We start from the raw sequence: 17,071 nt of genomic DNA on the forward strand, positions 1-17,071 counted from the left end.
TTTGTCTTCTCTGACTGGGAACAAACTGTGCCTGCCTCACTGCTGTTTTTCATTTTCTTCTTAAATACGTTAAAAGAGGAGTTAGCCACAACTCCCATTGTCCCAGCAACATGTCCAACTTCTGAGCCATCAGGGATTGGCTGTGCTGGACATGGTAGAAGTTTCCAGCAGCGTCTCATAGCAGCCACTTCTGCGGGGCCCTCACTATCAAAAACCAAGCCCTGCAAAACCACAGCAGTCCCCAAGGCCGGGTCTGCTCCAGGCCCATTCCCGCCTGCCCTACTGGGCTTGGGGTGCCGGGACCGCCCTTGGTGACACGGGCGCTCTGTGTCGGGGCCCTTTGTGACACGGGACATGGTGGTGGCCAGGGAGCCTTGTAACATCAGAGAGCCCCGCCATGGCTGAGGCTTTCTAGGGGCACCGCAGGGCCCGCGGTGCTCAGTCCCGGGAGAGCCACGTTGGCAGGAGGGAGCAACTCCCGGGATCCATCAGAGGCAGAGGCCCAGTGCGACGGATGAGGACAAAGCCGCCAAAGGCAGCCCCGAGTCCCGGTGCCCCGGCCCCGTGCCCAGCTGGCCCCACGCCCAGGCCCTCAGCGGGCATGGATGCTGCCTCCAGCACTGGGAACAAAGGCTTGAGCCCAGTGATGGAGGAGGAGCCCCGGCCTTGTTCCCTGGGGGGGCCTGGCTGCCCTGGCCCCGTGGGCACAGCGGTGGCAGCAGAGGCAGCTGCAGCCCCGGCCATTGCCTGTCCTGCCCCCGGCAGTCACCTGAGGGCCGAGCCGCCTGCTGCTGCCCTGGCCGGAGCTACTGGGCAGGAGGAGCCGCCCGAGCCTCTGGCTGTACAGCAGGAGGTAAAGGCACTGCAGTCTTCTGTGGCCAGCAAGGAGCTGCCATTAGCAGCGACGCAGAGCCTCGTCCCTGGCCCCCAGCGGCCCCCAGGCTGCAGCCCAGCAGTGCGGCACTTGGCTCGGCGCCTCAGCAGCACGGCCGTGTGCCAGGCCCTGCTGCACCTGGAGCAATGGACGGACGTGGAAACGGGTGAAGCAGCCACATCGGAAAGGCAGCAGAGCCCCCTCAGCGTCTCGCCCGCCCAGCTGGGAGCCCGCAGTGAGCGGCAGGAGGGGCCAGCGGAGCGGTGGGTGGGGTCTGAGCAAGGCAGCTCCGAGGACTCGGACTGGGACGTTTCCTGGGACGACACCAGCGACGAAGACATGTCCCAGGGGGAGTATGCCTCAAACATGGAGCTGTCCCCTGGGGTCGAGTACGGATCCCCAGATCGGGTCCCGAGGGAAGAGGACATGACCTCCAGCACTTGGAGCAGCGCCTTAAACGCAGAGACAGAGGACGAGGACGAGGACGAGGACGATGACGATGACGAGGACGAGGACGATGAAGATGACAGTGACAATGACATGGATAAAGTTGAAGACGAAGACGAGGATGAGGAGGAGGAGCCCCAGCATTGTTTCCCAGAGTGGCTTGCCTCCCTCATCCCCGTGGGCACAGCGGTGGCAGCAGAGGCAGCGCCTCTCTTGCCCAGAGCCTCTCTGGCCCCACAGAGTCCCACAGAGGCCAAGCCGGCAGCTGCTGCCCCGAGCGGAGCTGCTGGGAAGGAGGAGCCTCCCGAGGCTCTGGCTGCCCCGCAGGAGGTAAAGGCACTGGAGACTGCTGTGCCCAGCAAGGAGCTGTCATTCCTGGGGACACAGAGCCTACCCAGTGTCCCACACAACACCGGGCACAGCAGCCCTGCCTTGCTCTGCAAGGACCAGAGCAGCTCTGGGCAGCTCCTGAGGCAGGCCCTGCTGCTGTTACAGGCCCAGCTTCAGCAGCTGGAGAAGCAAGGTGGCCTGGAGGAGGCTGCAGGAGCAGCAGTGGCAGCAAGAGCCCAAAGGGAGCAGAGCCTCGTGCCTAGGAAATCCCACATGGGGGAAGAACTTAGGCAGCAGGAAGGTGTGCAGGAGGAAGAGCTGTCACAGGGAGGAAGGAACAACCCCCAAGGAGGGTCCCAGGGGCAAGATTGTGCAGAGCTGTCCCAGGAAGTGTCAGCCTGGGAAGGGTGCACGGATGAAGAGATGTGCCATGGAGAAGTGAACAGCTCCCAGGAACACTCAGAGCAGGAAGAATACCTGGAGAAAGGGCTGCTCCAGGAGCTCTCGGCCTGGCAGGAAAACATCGGGCAGGAGCTGTCCCAGAGCGACGTCAAGAGCTGGGAGGAAGTCTCCTACTGGGAAGGACACAATTGCCAAGCCCATTCCCAAGAGGAAGCGTCCTTTGGCCAGGACGTGTCCCGGGGGAACAAGCAGGGACCCTCTGCGCACTCCAGCTGCGAGGACGGCAGCGACCCAGAGGTCGCGCAGGAGCCCTGGGAAGTCGGGTCCAACTCCCGTGCCTGGATGAGGGCATTGGCCGCAGAGCAGGACGAATGGGACAAGCTGAGTGTCTTGGAGCTGCCCCTGGAAGAAGACCACCAAGAGAAATGGAGAGTTTTTGCGGAAGAGGGCCTCCCGGTACCAGTCCCTCGTGAGGCCTGGGTTGTGGACCAGGCACCAGAGCCCTGCAGCCCAGAGCCGCTCTGTGCCTTTCCTGCCTCCCTGCATGGCCAAGCCCCCGTGGGACACGCGGCTTCTCCCACCCGGGCCCTCCACGGGCAGCCGTGTGCCCCCAGGAAACGTGCCTCCCGCTTCAGGCGGGTGCTGCAGGCTCTGCGGGGGCTGTTCCGGTTCCGCTGCCTGGCACCACCGCCTGAGGAGTAGCACGGACACGGCAACGACAGCAGCCATTGTCCCCGAGCTGGCCTCCCTGCGGGGCAGCGGAACCAATGAGACTCGGAACGATGGGATCGGGGAACCAGCGGGAAAGGGAACAGGAGCACGGAAAAGACGGAGGTGGCAAAGAGATGATGAAGGTGACTATGAAGGCAATGACGAAGGTCAAGGCAGGGCAAAGAAGACAACTTGGATAATGAGGTAGACGGTGATGGAGAAGGTGATGACGAAGAACTAAACAACCGAGACAAGATGAAGAAGAATTTCTTAAGGATACATAGGAGAATAAGAGTAGTGATAGGAATAAGAATTTAGCATTTTGCGTAGAAGAAGAAAAGGAAGGGGAATACAAATTTTAAAATCCATAGACAAAGAGGAATAAGAATTTATAAAGCTATACAAGAAAAATAGTAATAATAATTTTAGAATTCCTAGGAGAAGAGTAGTAATAATAGGAATTTTAAAACCTGTAGGAGAAGAGGAATACAAATAAGTCGAATGTGAAAATAGCTAGAAGAAGGGGCAGAATAGTGAGGATAAGGAGAATAAGAAGATTGATTTAGAATTCCATCAATGGAGAGAATAATATTTATTAGTAAATAAGGAAATAAGAAAAAATTATCAAATCATTTCTATTTCCCAATAAAATTTTTGAGACACAAGAGCAGAGCCTCCAGATTTCCTTTCTCCTCTCTCTGAGCCATTGATGGATTTTCCACTTCAGTCCCAGTCCCAGTGCCCTGGGAGCAGCAACTGCTCCCCTCCAGCACCTGTGGGAGAGTTCCTGGCTGGAACTCGGAAAGGTCGGAGCCGGCTGGGATCGGGCTGTTCTCCCAAGGAACGAGGGAGCACATGAGAGGAAAGGGCCTCCAGCTGTGCCAGGCGGGCTTCGGGTTGTCTACTGGGAACAACTGGTGCCCCGAAAGGGTTTTGCAGCTCAGAGAAGTGCTGGAGTCCCCATTCCTGGAGGGATTTCAATTCCATGTGGGTTTGCGGAGACGGGATTCAGGGGTGGCCTGGCAGTAGCGGGAACATTTGGGACATGTGAGAGCCGAGTTGACGCATGCGGGACTCCAGGCTGACTCTAAAATGCTGCTATCGTATCCGGATGATACAGCAATTCACGGGTCATGGGTGACAAGAACCTAGCCTACATCTTCTCAGCCACAGCGGTAGGCTCTTCTGAAGACATCTCCAGTTCTGGTTACAATGCATTACATTTTTTCTTTCAGTACATAACAACCAATCAATACATTCACTATTACTTAGAGCCAAACATAATAACTCACATTGTTACCATATTCATTTTTTTTTTCCAGTCACAAAAAGTTAGTATATTACAGTTTAAGCTAGAAGTTGCTGTTCAGTTTTCTTGCAGTGAAAAATTCTGAGATCTTTTTTCTACTTGCGACACTGGCATTCTTGTTTGCCTGTGAAATCTTTTTGCTTGGTAAAGACATCTTCTATTTGAGGTGGATTTATCCTTTGCTCTGAGCTATAAAAACCTCTTTCCAACTCATATACCCTTTGCCTTCTTACTTATCCAGTAAGACTGGCTCAGCAATTCTTTTCTTCTCTGTCAAAACTCGCTGTCATTTCCTTCTTCAGATTCCACGTTCAAAGATATTGCTGCTAAACGGACAGATCTGTGAGACCTTCCTCTCAAACTTTTATCCATCCAAACATAAGGGACGGATCTCCAAGGGCTTTTCCAGCCTAAACAATTCCGTAATTCCATCAGCCCCCCCGTGCGGAGCTGCGTCCAGCAGCAGCATCAACGTCAGGATGTGGAGCTGCTGGAGCCATCCCTGAAGGGGTCATGGAGATGGTTTGAGACACATTTTGGTCCTTTTTCCAGTGTGCACAATGCCTTCAGAAGATAGCGCATATATTATTGAAATGGATAGCAAGCACCTGCTGCTGTTTCCGCTTATGTAACATGTGTAGGTAATCGAAGAATGACCAGCGCTAAACCAAGAGATTACAAGGCATGGTATTAAATTCATGGGCATTGAGGACAATGCAAGAAGTTGTTTTTATTTGTGGTGTTATCAGTCCATAGAGGATAGACTGTTCCCCACTCCTTGACTCTTGAGATCATAGGAGGATGGAATGCAAAGCTGCAGGGACACAGCTGCTTCACCATGGTGATCACCACGGCCTGTAGAGGAGTCCCGGCTTCTGGAGCACCTCCTGCCACTCTTCTCCAGTGCCCATGGTGTCTCCACATTGCTTCCCTCACGTGTTCTCACCTCTTTGTCTTCTCTGACTGGGAACAAACTGTGCCTGCCTCACTGCTGTTTTTCATTTTCTTCTTAAATACGTTAAAAGAGGAGTTAGCCACAACTCCCATTGTCCCAGCAACATGTCCAACTTCTGAGCCATCAGGGATTGGCTGTGCTGGACATGGTAGAAGCTTCCAGCAGCGTCTCATAGCAGCCACTTCTGCGGGGCCCTCACTATCAAAAACCAAGCCCTGCAAAACCACAGCAGTCCCCAAGGCCGGGTCTGCTCCAGGCCCATTCCCGCCTGCCCTACTGGGCTTGGGGTGCCGGGACCGCCCTTGGTGACACGGGCGCTCTGTGTCGGGGCCCTTTGTGACACGGGACATGGTGGTGGCCAGGGAGCCTTGTGACATCAGAGAGCCCCGCCATGGCTGAGGCTTTCTAGGGGCACCGCAGGGCCCGCGGTGCTCAGTCCCGGGAGAGCCACGTTGGCAGGAGGGAGCAACTCCCGGGATCCATCAGAGGCAGAGGCCCAGTGCGACGGATGAGGACAAAGCCGCCAAAGGCAGCCCCGAGTCCCGGTGCCCCGGCCCCGTGCCCAGCTGGCCCCACGCCCAGGCCCTCAGCGGGCATGGATGCTGCCTCCAGCACTGGGAACAAAGGCTTGAGCCCAGTGATGGAGGAGGAGCCCCGGCCTTGTTCCCTGGGGGGGCCTGGCTGCCCTGGCCCCGTGGGCACAGCGGTGGCAGCAGAGGCAGCTGCAGCCCCGGCCATTGCCTGTCCTGCCCCCGGCAGTCACCTGAGGGCCGAGCCGCCTGCTGCTGCCCTGGCCGGAGCTGCTGGGCAGGAGGAGCCGCCCGAGCCTCTGGCTGTACAGCAGGAGGTAAAGGCACTGCAGTCTTCTGTGGCCAGCAAGGAGCTGCCATTAGCAGCGACGCAGAGCCTCGTCCCTGGCCCCCAGCGGCCCCCAGGCTGCAGCCCAGCAGTGCGGCACTTGGCTCGGCGCCTCAGCAGCACGGCCGTGTGCCAGGCCCTGCTGCACCTGGAGCAATGGACGGACGTGGAAACGGGTGAAGCAGCCACATCGGAAAGGCAGCAGAGCCCCCTCAGCGTCTCGCCCGCCCAGCTGGGAGCCCGCAGTGAGCGGCAGGAGGGGCCAGCGGAGCGGTGGGTGGGGTCTGAGCAAGGCAGCTCCGAGGACTCGGACTGGGACGTTTCCTGGGACGACACCAGCGACGAAGACATGTCCCAGGAGGAGTATGCCTCAAACATGGAGCTGTCCCCTGGGGTCGAGCACGGAGCCCCAGATCGGGTCCCGAGGGAAGAGGACATGACCTCCAGCACTTGGAGCAGCGCCTTAAACGCAGAGACAGAGGACGAGGACGAGAACGAGGACAAGGACGATGACGATGACGATGACGATGACGATGACGATGACGAGGACAAGGACGAGGACGAGGACGAGGACGATGAAGTTGACAGTGACAATGACATGGATAAAGTTAAAGACGAAGACGAGGAGGAGGAGGAGGAGCCCCAGCATTGTTTCCCAGAGTGGCTTGCCTCCCTCATCCCCGTGGGCACAGCGGTGGCAGCAGAGGCAGCGCCTCTCCTGCCCAGAGCCTCTCTGGCCCCACAGAGTCCCACAGAGGCCAAGCCGGCAGCTGCTGCCCCGAGCGGAGCTGCTGGGAAGGAGGAGCCCCCCGAGGCTCTGGCTGCCCCGCAGGAGGTAAAGGCACTGGAGACTGCTGTGCCCAGCAAGGAGCTGTCATTCCTGGGGACACAGAGCCTACCCAGTGTCCCACACAACACCGGGCACAGCAGCCCTGCCTTGCTCTGCAAGGACCAGAGCAGCTCTGGGCAGCTCCTGAGGCAGGCCCTGCTGCTGTTACAGGCCCAGCTTCAGCAGCTGGAGAAGCAAGGTGGCCTGGAGGAGGCTGCAGGAGCAGCAGTGGCAGCAAGAGCCCAAAGGGAGCAGAGCCTCGTGCCTAGGAAATCCCACATGGGGGAAGAACTTAGGCAGCAGGAAGGTGTGCAGGAGGAAGAGCTGTCACAGGGAGGAAGGAACAACCCCCAAGGAGGGTCCCAGGGGCAAGAGTGTGCAGAACTGTCCCAGGAAGTGTCAGCCTGGGAAGGGTGCACGGATGAAGAGATGTGCCATGGAGAAATGAACAGCTCCCAGGAACACTCAGAGCAGGAAGAATACCTGGAGAAAGGGCTGCTCCAGGAGCTCTCGGCCTGGCAGGAAAACATCGGGCAGGAGCTGTCCCAGAGCGACGTCAAGAGCTGGGAGGAAGTCTCCTACTGGGAAGGACACAATTGCCAAGCCCATTCCCAAGAGGAAGCGTCCTTTGGCCAGGACGTGTCCCGGGGGAACAAGCAGGGACCCTCTGCGCACTCCAGCTGCGAGGACGGCAGCGACCCAGAGGTCGCGCAGGAGCCCTGGGAAGTCGGGTCCAACTCCCGTGCCTGGATGAGGGCATTGGCCGCAGAGCAGGACGAATGGGACAAGCTGAGTGTCTTGGAGCTGCCCCTGGAAGAAGACCACCAAGAGAAATGGAGAGTTTTTGCGGAAGAGGGCCTCCCGGTACCAGTCCCTCGTGAGGCCTGGGTTGTGGACCAGGCACCAGAGCCCTGCAGCCCAGAGCCGCTCTGTGCCTTTCCTGCCTCCCTGCATGGCCAAGCCCCCGTGGGACACGCGGCTTCTCCCACCCGGGCCCTCCACGGGCAGCCGTGTGCCCCCAGGAAACGTGCCTCCCGCTTCAGGCGGGTGCTGCAGGCTCTGCGGGGGCTGTTCCGGTTCCGCTGCCTGGCACCACCGCCTGAGGAGTAGCACGGACACGGCAACGACAGCAGCCATTGTCCCCGAGCTGGCCTCCCTGCGGGGCAGCGGAACCAATGAGACTCGGAACGATGGGATCGGGGAACCAGCGGGAAAGGGAACAGGAGCACGGAAAAGACGGAGGTGGCAAAGAGATGATGAAGGTGACTATGAAGGCAATGACGAAGGTCAAGGCAGGGCAAAGAAGACAACTTGGATAATGAGGTAGACGGTGATGGAGAAGGTGATGACGAAGAACTAAACAACCGAGACAAGATGAAGAAGAATTTCTTAAGGATACATAGGAGAATAAGAGTAGTGATAGGAATAAGAATTTAGCATTTTGCGTAGAAGAAGAAAAGGAAGGGGAATACAAATTTTAAAATCCATAGACAAAGAGGAATAAGAATTTATAAAGCTATACAAGAAAAATAGTAATAATAATTTTAGAATTCCTAGGAGAAGAGTAGTAATAATAGGAATTTTAAAACCTGTAGGAGAAGAGGAATACAAATAAGTCAAATGTGAAAATAGCTAGAAGAAGGGGCAGAATACTGAGGATAAGGAGAATAAGAAGATTGATTTAGAATTCCATCAATGGAGAGAATAATATTTATTAGTAAATAAGGAAATAAGAAAAAATTATCAAATCATTTCTATTTCCCAATAAAATTTTTGAGACACAAGAGCAGAGCCTCCAGATTTCCTTTCTCCTCTCTCTGAGCCATTGATGGATTTTCCACTTCAGTCCCAGTCCCAGTGCCCTGGGAGCAGCAACTGCTCCCCTCCAGCACCTGTGGGAGAGTTCCTGGCTGGAACTCGGAAAGGTCGGAGCCGGCTGGGATCGGGCTGTTCTCCCAAGGAACGAGGGAGCACATGAGAGGAAAGGGCCTCCAGCTGTGCCAGGCGGGCTTCGGGTTGTCTACTGGGAACAACTGGTGCCCCGAAAGGGTTTTGCAGCTCAGAGAAGTGCTGGAGTCCCCATTCCTGGAGGGATTTCAATTCCATGTGGGTTTGCGGAGACGGGATTCAGGGGTGGCCTGGCAGTAGCGGGAACATTTGGGACATGTGAGAGCCGAGTTGACGCATGCGGGACTCCAGGCTGACTCTAAAATGCTGCTATCGTATCCGGATGATACAGCAATTCACGGGTCATGGGTGACAAGAACCTAGCCTACATCTTCTCAGCCACAGCGGTAGGCTCTTCTGAAGACATCTCCAGTTCTGGTTACAATGCATTACATTTTTTCTTTCAGTACATAACAACCAATCAATACATTCACTATTACTTAGAGCCAAACATAATAACTCACATTGTTACCATATTCATTTTTTTTTTCCAGTCACAAAAAGTTAGTATATTACAGTTTAAGCTAGAAGTTGCTGTTCAGTTTTCTTGCAGTGAAAAATTCTGAGATCTTTTTTCTACTTGCGACACTGGCATTCTTGTTTGCCTGTGAAATCTTTTTGCTTGGTAAAGACATCTTCTATTTGAGGTGGATTTATCCTTTGCTCTGAGCTATAAAAACCTCTTTCCAACTCATATACCCTTTGCCTTCTTACTTATCCAGTAAGACTGGCTCAGCAATTCTTTTCTTCTCTGTCAAAACTCGCTGTCATTTCCTTCTTCAGATTCCACGTTCAAAGATATTGCTGCTAAACGGACAGATCTGTGAGACCTTCCTCTCAAACTTTTATCCATCCAAACATAAGGGACGGATCTCCAAGGGCTTTTCCAGCCTAAACAATTCCGTAATTCCATCAGCCCCCCCGTGCGGAGCTGCGTCCAGCAGCAGCATCAACGTCAGGATGTGGAGCTGCTGGAGCCATCCCTGAAGGGGTCATGGAGATGGTTTGAGACACATTTTGGTCCTTTTTCCAGTGTGCACAATGCCTTCAGAAGATAGCGCATATATTATTGAAATGGATAGCAAGCACCTGCTGCTGTTTCCGCTTATGTAACATGTGTAGGTAATCGAAGAATGACCAGCGCTAAACCAAGAGATTACAAGGCATGGTATTAAATTCATGGGCATTGAGGACAATGCAAGAAGTTGTTTTTATTTGTGGTGTTATCAGTCCATAGAGGATAGACTGTTCCCCACTCCTTGACTCTTGAGATCATAGGAGGATGGAATGCAAAGCTGCAGGGACACAGCTGCTTCACCATGGTGATCACCACGGCCTGTAGAGGAGTCCCGGCTTCTGGAGCACCTCCTGCCACTCTTCTCCAGTGCCCATGGTGTCTCCACATTGCTTCCCTCACGTGTTCTCACCTCTTTGTCTTCTCTGACTGGGAACAAACTGTGCCTGCCTCACTGCTGTTTTTCATTTTCTTCTTAAATACGTTAAAAGAGGAGTTAGCCACAACTCCCATTGTCCCAGCAACATGTCCAACTTCTGAGCCATCAGGGATTGGCTGTGCTGGACATGGTAGAAGCTTCCAGCAGCGTCTCATAGCAGCCACTTCTGCGGGGCCCTCACTATCAAAAACCAAGCCCTGCAAAACCACAGCAGTCCCCAAGGCCGGGTCTGCTCCAGGCCCATTCCCGCCTGCCCTACTGGGCTTGGGGTGCCGGGACCGCCCTTGGTGACACGGGCGCTCTGTGTCGGGGCCCTTTGTGACACGGGACATGGTGGTGGCCAGGGAGCCTTGTGACATCAGAGAGCCCCGCCATGGCTGAGGCTTTCTAGGGGCACCGCAGGGCCCGCGGTGCTCAGTCCCGGGAGAGCCACGTTGGCAGGAGGGAGCAACTCCCGGGATCCATCAGAGGCAGAGGCCCAGTGCGACGGATGAGGACAAAGCCGCCAAAGGCAGCCCCGAGTCCCGGTGCCCCGGCCCCGTGCCCAGCTGGCCCCACGCCCAGGCCCTCAGCGGGCATGGATGCTGCCTCCAGCACTGGGAACAAAGGCTTGAGCCCAGTGATGGAGGAGGAGCCCCGGCCTTGTTCCCTGGGGGGGCCTGGCTGCCCTGGCCCCGTGGGCACAGCGGTGGCAGCAGAGGCAGCTGCAGCCCCGGCCATTGCCTGTCCTGCCCCCGGCAGTCACCTGAGGGCCGAGCCGCCTGCTGCTGCCCTGGCCGGAGCTGCTGGGCAGGAGGAGCCGCCCGAGCCTCTGGCTGTACAGCAGGAGGTAAAGGCACTGCAGTCTTCTGTGGCCAGCAAGGAGCTGCCATTAGCAGCGACGCAGAGCCTCGTCCCTGGCCCCCAGCGGCCCCCAGGCTGCAGCCCAGCAGTGCGGCACTTGGCTCGGCGCCTCAGCAGCACGGCCGTGTGCCAGGCCCTGCTGCACCTGGAGCAATGGACGGACGTGGAAACGGGTGAAGCAGCCACATCGGAAAGGCAGCAGAGCCCCCTCAGCGTCTCGCCCGCCCAGCTGGGAGCCCGCAGTGAGCGGCAGGAGGGGCCAGCGGAGCGGTGGGTGGGGTCTGAGCAAGGCAGCTCCGAGGACTCGGACTGGGACGTTTCCTGGGACGACACCAGCGACGAAGACATGTCCCAGGAGGAGTATGCCTCAAACATGGAGCTGTCCCCTGGGGTCGAGCACGGAGCCCCAGATCGGGTCCCGAGGGAAGAGGACATGACCTCCAGCACTTGGAGCAGCGCCTTAAACGCAGAGACAGAGGACGAGGACGAGAACGAGGACAAGGACGATGACGATGACGATGACGATGACGATGACGATGACGAGGACAAGGACGAGGACGAGGACGAGGACGATGAAGTTGACAGTGACAATGACATGGATAAAGTTAAAGACGAAGACGAGGAGGAGGAGGAGGAGCCCCAGCATTGTTTCCCAGAGTGGCTTGCCTCCCTCATCCCCGTGGGCACAGCGGTGGCAGCAGAGGCAGCGCCTCTCCTGCCCAGAGCCTCTCTGGCCCCACAGAGTCCCACAGAGGCCAAGCCGGCAGCTGCTGCCCCGAGCGGAGCTGCTGGGAAGGAGGAGCCCCCCGAGGCTCTGGCTGCCCCGCAGGAGGTAAAGGCACTGGAGACTGCTGTGCCCAGCAAGGAGCTGTCATTCCTGGGGACACAGAGCCTACCCAGTGTCCCACACAACACCGGGCACAGCAGCCCTGCCTTGCTCTGCAAGGACCAGAGCAGCTCTGGGCAGCTCCTGAGGCAGGCCCTGCTGCTGTTACAGGCCCAGCTTCAGCAGCTGGAGAAGCAAGGTGGCCTGGAGGAGGCTGCAGGAGCAGCAGTGGCAGCAAGAGCCCAAAGGGAGCAGAGCCTCGTGCCTAGGAAATCCCACATGGGGGAAGAACTTAGGCAGCAGGAAGGTGTGCAGGAGGAAGAGCTGTCACAGGGAGGAAGGAACAACCCCCAAGGAGGGTCCCAGGGGCAAGAGTGTGCAGAACTGTCCCAGGAAGTGTCAGCCTGGGAAGGGTGCACGGATGAAGAGATGTGCCATGGAGAAATGAACAGCTCCCAGGAACACTCAGAGCAGGAAGAATACCTGGAGAAAGGGCTGCTCCAGGAGCTCTCGGCCTGGCAGGAAAACATCGGGCAGGAGCTGTCCCAGAGCGACGTCAAGAGCTGGGAGGAAGTCTCCTACTGGGAAGGACACAATTGCCAAGCCCATTCCCAAGAGGAAGCGTCCTTTGGCCAGGACGTGTCCCGGGGGAACAAGCAGGGACCCTCTGCGCACTCCAGCTGCGAGGACGGCAGCGACCCAGAGGTCGCGCAGGAGCCCTGGGAAGTCGGGTCCAACTCCCGTGCCTGGATGAGGGCACTGGCCGCAGAGCAGGACGAATGGGACAAGCTGAGTGTCTTGGAGCTGCCCCTGGAAGAAGATCACCAAGAGAAATGGAGAGTTTTTGCGGAAGAGGGCCTCCCGGTACCAGTCCCTCGTGAGGCCTGGGTTGTGGACCAGGCACCAGAGCCCTGCAGCCCAGAGCCGCTCTGTGCCTTTCCTGCCTCCCTGCATGGCCAAGCCCCCGTGGGACACGCGGCTTCTCCCACCCGGGCCCTCCACGGGCAGCCGTGTGCCCCCAGGAAACGTGCCTCCCGCTTCAGGCGGGTGCTGCAGGCTCTGCGGGGGCTGTTCCGGTTCCACTGCCTGGCACCACCGCCTGAGGAGTAGCACGGACACGGCAACGACAGCAGCCATTGTCCCCGAGCTGGCCTCCCTGCGGGGCAGCGGAACCAATGAGACTCGGAACGATGGGATCGGGGAACCAGCGGGAAAGGGAACAGGAGCACGGAAAAGACGGAGGTGGCAAAGAGATGATGAAGGTGACTATGAAGGCAATGACGAAGGTCAAGGCAGGGCAAAGAAGACAACTTGGATAATGAGGTAGACGGTGATGGAGAAGGTGATGACAAAGAACTAAACAACCGAGACAAGATGAAGAAGAATTTCTTAAGGATACATAGGAGAATAAGAGTAGTGATAGGAATAAGAATTTAGCATTTTGCGTAGAAGAAGAAAAGGAAGGGGAATACAAATTTTAAAATCCATAGACAAAGAGGAATAAGAATTTATAAAGCTATACAAGAAAAATAGTAATAATAATTTTAGAATTCCTAGGAGAAGAGTAGTAATAATAGGAATTTTAAAACCTGTAGGAGAAGAGGAATACAAATAAGTCAAATGTGAAAATAGCTAGAAGAAGGGGCAGAATACTGAGGATAAGGAGAATAAGAAGATTGATTTAGAATTCCATCAATGGAGAGAATAATATTTATTAGTAAATAAGGAAATAAGAAAAAATTATCAAATCATTTCTATTTCCCAATAAAATTTTTGAGACACAAGAGCAGAGCCTCCAGATTTCCTTTCTCCTCTCTCTGAGCCATTGATGGATTTTCCACTTCAGTCCCAGTCCCAGTGCCCTGGGAGCAGCAACTGCTCCCCTCCAGCACCTGTGGGAGAGTTCCTGGCTGGAACTCGGAAAGGTCGGAGCCGGCTGGGATCGGGCTGTTCTCCCAAGGAACGAGGGAGCACATGAGAGGAAAGGGCCTCCAGCTGTGCCAGGCGGGCTTCGGGTTGTCTACTGGGAACAACTGGTGCCCCGAAAGGGTTTTGCAGCTCAGAGAAGTGCTGGAGTCCCCATTCCTGGAGGGATTTCAATTCCATGTGGGTTTGCGGAGACGGGATTCAGGGGTGGCCTGGCAGTAGCGGGAACATTTGGGACATGTGAGAGCCGAGTTGACGCATGCGGGACTCCAGGCTGACTCTAAAATGCTGCTATCGTATCCGGATGATACAGCAATTCACGGGTCATGGGTGACAAGAACCTAGCCTACATCTTCTCAGCCACAGCGGTAGGCTCTTCTGAAGACATCTCCAGTTCTGGTTACAATGCATTACATTTTTTCTTTCAGTACATAACAACCAATCAATACATTCACTATTACTTAGAGCCAAACATAATAACTCACATTGTTACCATATTCATTTTTTTTTTCCAGTCACAAAAAGTTAGTATATTACAGTTTAAGCTAGAAGTTGCTGTTCAGTTTTCTTGCAGTGAAAAATTCTGAGATCTTTTTTCTACTTGCGACACTGGCATTCTTGTTTGCCTGTGAAATCTTTTTGCTTGGTAAAGACATCTTCTATTTGAGGTGGATTTATCCTTTGCTCTGAGCTATAAAAACCTCTTTCCAACTCATATACCCTTTGCCTTCTTACTTATCCAGTAAGACTGGCTCAGCAATTCTTTTCTTCTCTGTCAAAACTCGCTGTCATTTCCTTCTTCAGATTCCACGTTCAAAGATATTGCTGCTAAACGGACAGATCTGTGAGACCTTCCTCTCAAACTTTTATCCATCCAAACATAAGGGACGGATCTCCAAGGGCTTTTCCAGCCTAAACAATTCCGTAATCCCATCAGCCCCCCCGTGCGGAGCTGCGTCCAGCAGCAGCATCAACGTCAGGATGTGGAGCTGCTGGAGCCATCCCTGAAGGGGTCATGGAGATGGTTTGAGACACATTTTGGTCCTTTTTCCAGTGTGCACAATGCCTTCAGAAGATAGCGCATATATTATTGAAATGGATAGCAAGCACCTGCTGCTGTTTCCGCTTATGTAACATGTGTAGGTAATGGAAGAATGACCAGCGCTAAACCAAGAGATTACAAGGCATGGTATTAAATTCATGGGCATTGAGGACAATGCAAGAAGTTGTTTTTATTTGTGGTGTTATCAGTCCATAGAGGATAGACTGTTCCCCACTCCTTGACTCTTGAGATCATAGGAGGATGGAATGCAAAGCTGCAGGGACACAGCTGCTTCACCATGGTGATCACCACGGCCTGTAGAGGAGTCCCGGCTTCTGGAGCACCTCCTGCCACTCTTCTCCAGTGCCCATGGTGTCTCCACATTGCTTCCCTCACGTGTTCTCACCTCTTTGTCTTCTCTGACTGGGAACAAACTGTGCCTGCCTCACTGCTGTTTTTCATTTTCTTCTTAAATACGTTAAAAGAGGAGTTAGCCACAATTCCCATTGTCCCAGCAACATGTGCAACTTCTGAGCCATCAGGGATTGGCTGTGCTGGACATGGTAGAAGCTTCCAGCAGCGTCTCATAGCAGCCACTTCTGCGGGGCCCTCACTATCAAAAACCAAGCCCTGCAAAACCACAGCAGTCCCCAAGGCCGGGTCTGCTCCAGGCCCATTCCCGCCTGCCCTACTGGGCTTGGGGTGCCGGGACCGCCCTTGGTGACACGGGCGCTCTGTGTCGGGGCCCTTTGTGACACGGGACATGGTGGTGGCCAGGGAGCCTTGTAACATCAGAGAGCCCCGCCATGGCTGAGGCTTTCTAGGGGCACCGCAGGGCCCGCGGTGCTCAGTCCCGGGAGAGCCACGTTGGCAGGAGGGAGCAACTCCCGGGATCCATCAGAGGCAGAGGCCCAGTGCGACGGACGAGGACAAAGCCGCCAAAGGCAGCCCCGAGTCCCGGTGCCCCGGCCCCGTGCCCAGCTGGCCCCACGCCCAGGCCCTCAGCGGGCATGGATGCTGCCTCCAGCACTGGGAACAAAGGCTTGAGCCCAGTGATGGAGGAGGAGCCCCGGCCTTGTTCCCTGGGGGGGCCTGGCTGCCCTGGCCCCGTGGGCACAGCGGTGGCAGCAGAGGCAGCTGCAGCCCCGGCCATTGCCTGTCCTGCCCCCGGCAGTCACCTGAGGGCCGAGCCGCCTGCTGCTGCCCTGGCCGGAGCTGCTGGGCAGGAGGAGCCGCCCGAGCCTCTGGCTGTACAGCAGGAGGTAAAGGCACTGCAGTCTTCTGTGGCCAGCAAGGAGCTGCCATTAGCAGCGACGCAGAGCCTCGTCCCTGGCCCCCAGCGGCCCCCAGGCTGCAGCCCAGCAGTGCGGCACTTGGCTCGGCGCCTCAGCAGCACGGCCGTGTGCCAGGCCCTGCTGCACCTGGAGCAATGGACGGACGTGGAAACGGGTGAAGCAGCCACATCGGAAAGGCAGCAGAGCCCCCTCAGCGTCTCGCCCGCCCAGCTGGGAGCCCGCAGTGAGCGGCAGGAGGGGCCAGCGGAGCGGTGGGTGGGGTCTGAGCAAGGCAGCTCCGAGGACTCGGACTGGGACGTTTCCTGGGACGACACCAGCGACGAAGACATGTCCCAGGGGGAGTATGCCTCAAACATGGAGCTGTCCCCTGGGGTCGAGTACGGAGCCCCAGATCGGGTCCCGAGGGAAGAGGACATGACCTCCAGCACTTGGAGCAGCGCCTTAAACGCAGAGACAGAGGACGAGGACGATGACGATGACGATGACGAGGACGAGGACGATGAAGATGACAGTGACAATGACATGGATAAAGTTGAAGACGAAGACGAGGATGAGGAGGAGGAGCCCCAGCATTGTTTCCCAGAGTGGCTTGCCTCCCTCATCCCCGTGGGCACAGCGGTGGCAGCAGAGGCAGCGCCTCTCCTGCCCAGAGCCTCTCTGGCCCCACAGAGTCCCACAGAGGCCAAGCCGGCAGCTGCTGCCCCGAGCGGAGCTGCTGGGAAGGAGGAGCCTCCCGAGGCTCTGGCTGCCCCGCAGGAGGTAAAGGCACTGGAGACTGCTGTGCCCAGCAAGGAGCTGTCATTCCTGGGGACACAGAGCCTACCCAGTGTCCCACACAACACCGGGCACAGCAGCCCTGCCTTGCTCTGCAAGGACCAGAGCAGCTCTGGGCAGCTCGTGAGGCAGGCCCTGCTGCTGTTACAGGCCCAGCTTCAGCAGCTGGAGAAGCAAGGTGGCCTGGAGGAGGCTGCAGGAGCAGCAGTGGCAGCAAGAGCCCAAAGGGAGCAGAGCCTCGTGCCTGGG

The 17,071-nt window shown here is 56.3% G+C and overlaps 2 protein-coding genes across 2 annotated transcripts; both read left to right on the forward strand.

Moving 5' to 3' along the window:
- Positions 1-4,725: 4,725 nt before the first annotated feature.
- On the forward strand, positions 4,726-8,497 carry LOC130265247 (dentin matrix acidic phosphoprotein 1-like). The gene is made up of 2 exons (XM_056514166.1): positions 4,726-6,721; positions 6,887-8,497. Exons 1-2 carry the CDS (start codon positions 5,537-5,539, stop codon positions 7,823-7,825), a joined length of 2,124 nt encoding a protein of 707 aa, XP_056370141.1. The 5' UTR covers positions 4,726-5,536; the 3' UTR covers positions 7,826-8,497.
- Positions 8,498-9,795: 1,298 nt separating this feature from the next.
- On the forward strand, positions 9,796-13,567 carry LOC130265234 (dentin matrix acidic phosphoprotein 1-like). The gene is made up of 2 exons (XM_056514151.1): positions 9,796-11,791; positions 11,957-13,567. Exons 1-2 carry the CDS (start codon positions 10,607-10,609, stop codon positions 12,893-12,895), a joined length of 2,124 nt encoding a protein of 707 aa, XP_056370126.1. The 5' UTR covers positions 9,796-10,606; the 3' UTR covers positions 12,896-13,567.
- Positions 13,568-17,071: the final 3,504 nt, after the last annotated feature.

This window comes from Oenanthe melanoleuca, chromosome Z (genome assembly GCF_029582105.1).
Source record: "Oenanthe melanoleuca isolate GR-GAL-2019-014 chromosome Z, OMel1.0, whole genome shotgun sequence".
NCBI classification, from domain to species: Eukaryota; Metazoa; Chordata; class Aves; order Passeriformes; family Muscicapidae; genus Oenanthe; species Oenanthe melanoleuca.